Source organism: Furipterus horrens, unplaced genomic scaffold, assembly GCF_987537825.1.
Source record: "Furipterus horrens unplaced genomic scaffold, mFurHor1.1.pri manual_scaffold_4, whole genome shotgun sequence".
NCBI lineage: Eukaryota > Metazoa > Chordata > Mammalia > Chiroptera > Furipteridae > Furipterus > Furipterus horrens.
Genome location: NW_028327174.1, coordinates 177,713,748 through 177,720,030, shown reverse-complemented (window position 1 = coordinate 177,720,030; position 6,283 = coordinate 177,713,748). Strand labels below are relative to the sequence as shown.

Below are 6,283 nucleotides of genomic sequence, written 5' to 3'. Positions count from 1 at the left end.
CTGAGAAAAAGCTTACTCTGGGACACAAAGCCAGAACTAGAGCTCTAACCTCCTGATTCCCCATCCGATTCTCTTTCTACGACAGCTGTTGCCTCATCTGGAACATTAAACCTGGTTTGAAAGACCACAAGCCTCAGCGGGCCAGTTGATAGGGCATAACAAAAACTCAGTTAAAGTACACTGAGGATTTATTTTTTCTTAAACCGTGGTTATAATTCTAGCTTTTGTGCTAACTAGCTTTGATGTTGGGCAAATCATTTGCCTTTGAGGTCTTTTACTTTTCTTTCAATTTCTTTCTTTCGTTAATATTGCACAGATGTATTTCTTGTCTCCCAGGCCTTTATGAGTACACACAGTGGTATATACATAATTTCTCGGAGGGCAGTGATGTAGATGATAACATATGGATCATTTACACATTGATTGTTTATTATACCCAAGAAGTTTCTCTGTAAAATTATGTCAAATTAATGAATATAAATAGTGAGAACCACCTGTCAGAAACAAAATAAAGTTTAAATATAAGCACAAACAGAGCCTGTTTACATTAATTTAGGCTAGCAGGGAAGCATCCCTATCTTTTATTTGGCCTCTGATAACTTAAGAATATTGCCTAACATTCAAAAGTACCCGAGAGCCACAGTCACATTATATTTCATTATAAGAGAAGAAAAGGTTCCATTTCACAGGAGAACCTTCCCCCCAGGCTTTTCTTCCTCCTTCCCCTCAGAGATTTCATATGGCAGCAATGAAGGCCAAAGGGGAAAGACCTTCCCGTTTTAAAAAGTGTGGCATGGTTGGTTTCTGTATGTTTACGGGAGAAAAATGCTGTACATTACATATTTACTTTTTGGGTTTCCTCAACCTCTTGTGATGGACATGCCCAGCATTCAGTTTTTACTCCTGTGCAAACTACTCACGGCGCTTCGAGGCAGGCAGGCCACAGAGGACAGTTTCTGGAATCGTAGTGGTCTCCCTCCCGCTCTCGGCTCCAGGGGCTGCCGTCTCCAGTCCTCACTCCAGCAGCCCTGGCCAGCACAGCCCCCCGGGCGCCCTACGGTTGGTGGCTCCAGCAGAGGCGGGTAGGAGGGCTATGCCAGCAGGAGAGAAGCCGAACTGAGGAAGGAAGACAGGGGAGGCCGTAAGGACAAGAGAGCGTAGTCTGGGACCAGGAGACACCGAGAAAGCTTCTTTATGTGATTTGCACAATGTCTCTGGAGGCAACTCTACAAGAAAATGTTCAAAATGTTCTAATCCCAGCATCACTACGTGAGTTCATGGCTTCCTACGGGCACCATTTTAAAGCATAATAATCGTTTGATTCTGGGAGTTATGATAGACTTGTCCTAAGATGTTTAATTTTTAATTAAATATAAAAAATCATTGCTTAAGTGATGGCTATAACCCACAAACATAAGGAAATTTGTAGGATGTGTGGGTGAACTAGAACCACTTTTAATTTTCTAGTCTAAGGACCAAACTCAGCACCATGTACTTCTGTGTTGGCCAGTATTAGAAACTTTCAGGCTACTCTGAGGAAAAAGAAATATTTTAAGTGCAAATGAATGGCACGTGTAATTTCAAGTAACCTGCCTTACCTAATATATATGGGTGTTTGGGTGAGGTAGCATAAAGGGCCTGCTTCAACTTTACACACAGAAGTAGCACAGTATGAGATTAAGTTTTTGTAGTTCAATAGTCCTAGTTACCATGCTAGCTTCACCCATTTGTCGTTGAGTAACCCTCTGCAAAGGACTTAACTTCTCTGAGACTCAGTTTCCCTACCTGTAAAATGCCCAGTGAAGGGCCTGGCAAACAGAAGACTGTCAGTTCCTCTGTAAGTGTGGTGTTTTTGTTTTGTTTCTTCCCAAACTAAAGGTCTCAACCGACTGGCAGATTATGAAATCCCTTGAGTAGGTTGCAACCAGCATAGTTTAGAAACGGAAACAATAAAAAACACCAGAGTGCACTGCACATAAAGGTAAGAATTGTTCCATTATACATACGCTAAGTTTTGATATAAGTGCATTTTTTACTGTGTGTTACAACCAAAAAGTTTCAGTGTGCTCTACAGAGAAATTATCATATTATTATATCAAAAACATCTTCCAGAGCACTGCCTTTATTCAGATAAGCCTCTATAAATTTGAAGAACTTAATCAAAGTGTTCCTTACCTTTTAATTCATTGCAGTAAAAATAAGACCTGAATAACAGGGAAGACAAATTTGATCTGATACTGTTGGGCATTAAATTCAATTTTAGGATTCATTTCTGTGTCATATTGACTAATACATATTTCTAAACACTATAGTTTATAGGTATATCATTTATAGTTGAGTAAACATTTCTAGAAATTTCTACCAAAAGTTAACTATTAGGTTCTATTATGGGAAAATTAGATACAATTTCTAAATAAGTTGCCCAGTTATGAAGGCTGCTAGAGTACTATCCAATCCTGATGAGCAGTAAAATGCATAGGCCTTGCTTGATGAGCACATACAGTGGGACTCACACTCAGTAAACACAGAGGGCCCAGGAAAAACCACAGGCTTTAGCACTGGCCTCCTCTCTCCTTCAGGCCCAATGTCCAACCAGCTCAACAGTATAATGAGTCCCTAGTTGTGTTAACATCATGGGCTAAAAGGCATAGACAACTTGGGGCTGGCAGATTGGGGAATGCTGAAGGGTAGGATATTAGAAATTACAGAATTTCAGTGATACAGTTGAAACTTGACGCAACTATATCTTAAATTTATAATTTTAGCTGGCCAGGCCAGACTGACCATTATTAGAATCACCAGTGGGACTGATGTTTAAGAATGTCGTTTTAAATATGCACCACCTGTGATTCTTATCCTCATTCTGGTTTGAACACCCTGTGTTAAAGGGACAGCAAGCATCAGAAAATAAAAAAAGGTGGAGTTCAAAAGTAACTATCCTGACTTTACAGGTATCAATATCAAATACTGGGTCAGAATCTGACACTTATTCAAAGTACTTCCATTTTGGCATTATATAAAAGATACAAGTCAGCAGGTAGCAATGCAGTATTTGATATTTTCTAGTTACTTAACGACAACAAGAAATGGTGGGAGTCCAAAAGTATGTAGGAGAAAGGTCTCTTTAGAAACATAAATACAAGGTCGCAATCAATAAAGGTTATCAGGAGTGAGCTCAGCAGGGAGAAGTGGTAACTATCCAAGTGCCTGCTGACGGGTGCCTGAGCACAGAAAGCTCGTGTCGTTTGTGGGGCTGGCTCCCGTCCCTCTGTCCTTGAGATGACTGGGAGTAAGGCAAAAGGTGGTTCTTCGCTACTTCCACTGGGCTTGGGGCACGGGATGAGGCTGCCTGTCATCTTAAATTCTTTCTTTCTAAATTTAAAACCTCTCTGCTATTTGATATGGACATGGGGTTGGGCTGGCCATGCTCGCTGTCTATGTCAAGTGTTGGGATTAGCACCACAAATCCATCAGCTGGACTGAATGTTGGCACCAGGCTCTGCCCATCACCACCCTGAATGTGAGAAGAGGCAAACATGAATGCCATTCTTGGGAGGAAATGGCAGCCGTGAAAGCGAAGGGAAGCATAGGAGAGCAAAGCCTGGGGAGCAGGGTGGGGGTGAGAGATGTGAGTTAGAAAGCGAGCACTTAGCTTCCCCAAGGCCAGACACTCCCTGTGTGGCAGGTACATCAGCCCCTTGAAATGGGAAGGTGTCCCAAGAAATGATCTGGCATATTTCCAGCCTGCTTATTTTTTAGCTCAAACTCTTAACAATGTTGGAAATATTTGGAGATTTCTCTCTTTCTCCCTTCCTCCCTCTCTTACCTAGGAATTATAGAAAAGGATGGAAATAATTAAAAAAGCAGATTATGAGAAAAGCCCTCATTACACATGGGTAGAATTCACCCCATGAGTGAAAGAACCTCTGAACAGTACAGGGACGGGGGGGTGGAGGGGTGGGGCACTAGATCCTTCAGGTGAAGAGACGGGCTGAGAGCAGGCTCAGTGGCTGGCTTGGTAATACCGTCTCCTCCCACGTGAGATTCCGTCTTTAAAGAGAGGCAGAGGGCAGAGTTCAGAGAAGGAGCCGGTGTCACACATTAAAATACTGGAAAGAAAAGTCAGGCCTTTCTTGGCATTTTCTATCACTATTAGTTTCCTTAATCAGAAAACACAGCTGGACCAAGCTGTGATAAGGTTCACCAAACGGACTCCACTGCGCACTTCACCTGTAGCCCCTGCTAGGCCAGACTTTCTTCATTTCCTAAGAAAGGCTCATGAACTCCTGTTCTTTTCTTTGCTAACAGGCCTAAATAACCTCCTACTTTAGGAGATAAAAAAGCATATGTGTAATATGCTTAGCCTTAGGGTCTCCAAAGCAGGGTTATGAAAGAAACTGTTCTTCCATGACCCAACATGTCCACGCATCTCATGTCCTTATTCAAGTTATGGGCTCGGTTTTCACAGTTCCAGGCAGAAAATCTGCTCCCTAGCAGCCTTTAAACTTCATCTGACAAGCATTACACACCCTCAGCCTAGGCCCCTCAACTCCATTAACATCCCAGCAAACAAAAAAATATATCCATTTATCACAGTTCAATCCCACTTGAGCATTTACAGCCACTATCTTGATATAATCACGTTCCCAAGACTGAGTGTCCGACAGCAGCAAAGTCCCAGTAAGATAGACATGTTGGCACCAGCAACACTGAAGTTCGGTTTTTAACTGCATTTTTTGTCAGTTTGGCTGGGAAGGTTTGGACAGCTGGAAGTGAGCTTCTCCATCGTTTTCTGTTTCCTTCTTTGTATCAATTTTCCGCCTGTGAAGCCCAACACTCCACCACCAAGTGCAGCTGCAATTCCTGCCACTTTGAAGCCTGCAAGGAGGCCAATCGGACCCCCCACCACTCCTCCGATGAGTGCACCTGCCACAGGCAGAGCTGCCAGCTTGTATTTTGCAGCCTGTAAAAAAAAAAAAAAAAAAAAAAAAATTCAATTTAGAAGTTGAGTTGAGAATATCTGCCTGTGGTGATGTGCATTTTCCTCTCATTACTCCTGGCAATGCCTCTTTAGCTCTTGGTACATAATTAACCTTAGAGAGTGTCCTGGGGGGGTGGGGGGGGAGGCCGAGAAAGTATTCCACAGGTGCTGCCATCGCCCCAGATCTCAGAACTTAGAGAAATAAGCTACAGGGTGGACTGCTGCAAATTGATTTTACTTGCAAAAAAATCAAACCACTAACTACCTAGCTGGCTCATTTAAACAGTTTCAGCAGCCACAGATGCCCCTAAAGCTTTTATGTTGCCCAGAGATGATGCTGCGCCCTGAACCTGGCATTAAGAGCAATATTCTATGGAAAAAAGATAGTCCTCTCACGCATGCTGTCACGTCCTTAGACTTTCGCCCCTGCTGGGTTCTGACAAGCCTCTCTACTCCTCTCCCTGAATCTCTCTCTGCAAATACTCCCTCCTAACACCAAATGCCTTAGTAGTGGGGCTGCGGTTTATTCTCTCTTTGAAAAAATTTCTCCCCCAATGGAATGAATCTCGGAGTAGAGTGTTCCTACAGCTGCTGATCTCTTGCACTACCTATGTGTCATTTCTTCCGTATTTCCTTAATTGCCGGTTCCCTTAAGATTAAAGAGGGCAGATCAATTGGGTTAATACCACAAATTCCTGGGAGCCAGAGTAACATTGATTTGTCAGCAGGAGCAGAATCTCACCTTCCCCAAGTTTTTGGTTCCCTCTTCAACATTCACAGCAGCCTTGTTGACATGGTCTTCGATGCTGTCAATCTTCTCCTGCTGAGACTAGATGCGAAGGAATTATGAGTGAGCTGGCCTGCTGGGGCGCAGCAGGGCGCCAATACACACTATTCTAATTCCTGTAATCGGGCCCTGTGTACTGCAGCCTTGCAGGCTTAATAGCGGTTCATTAATAGCATCTGATAAGCTGTGTCCAAAGTACAGATTCACTTGTGTGAAGAAAAAGAAGGTGACTTAATTATTTGGTAATAAAAGGGTGGCACCCCGACAGAAAAAAAGTATCTCACACTAAAATTCAATCGAACATACAAGCATCTCCCCCAATGAATCTATCATTATATTTTCCAGAACAAAAGAAATCCATATAAGCATTTACATGTCATGTTGGGGTTTGATGGAAAGAAACAAAAAAAACCAAAACCAAATAAAAATAATCTCCCTATCTCTTTGAAGATTCAGTTTAAAACAGGCAAATTTGACTTCGAGTAAAACACTCTTGATCTGATAAACACAAATTA

General features: G+C 42.5%; 1 protein-coding gene across 1 annotated transcript in view; it reads right to left on the bottom strand.

Moving 5' to 3' along the window:
* Positions 1 to 541: 541 nt before the first annotated feature.
* Positions 542 to 6,283, bottom strand: part of STX17 (syntaxin 17) — a 58,592-nt gene continuing 52,850 nt past the window's right edge. The window contains exons 7-8 of the mRNA XM_090274492.1: positions 5,724 to 5,810; positions 542 to 4,963 (exon numbers count right to left, since the gene is read on the bottom strand). Of these exons, the coding sequence (XP_090130618.1) occupies positions 4,724 to 4,963; positions 5,724 to 5,810 (327 nt within the window). The 3' untranslated portion in view covers positions 542 to 4,723. The remainder of the gene's footprint in view (positions 4,964 to 5,723; positions 5,811 to 6,283) is intronic.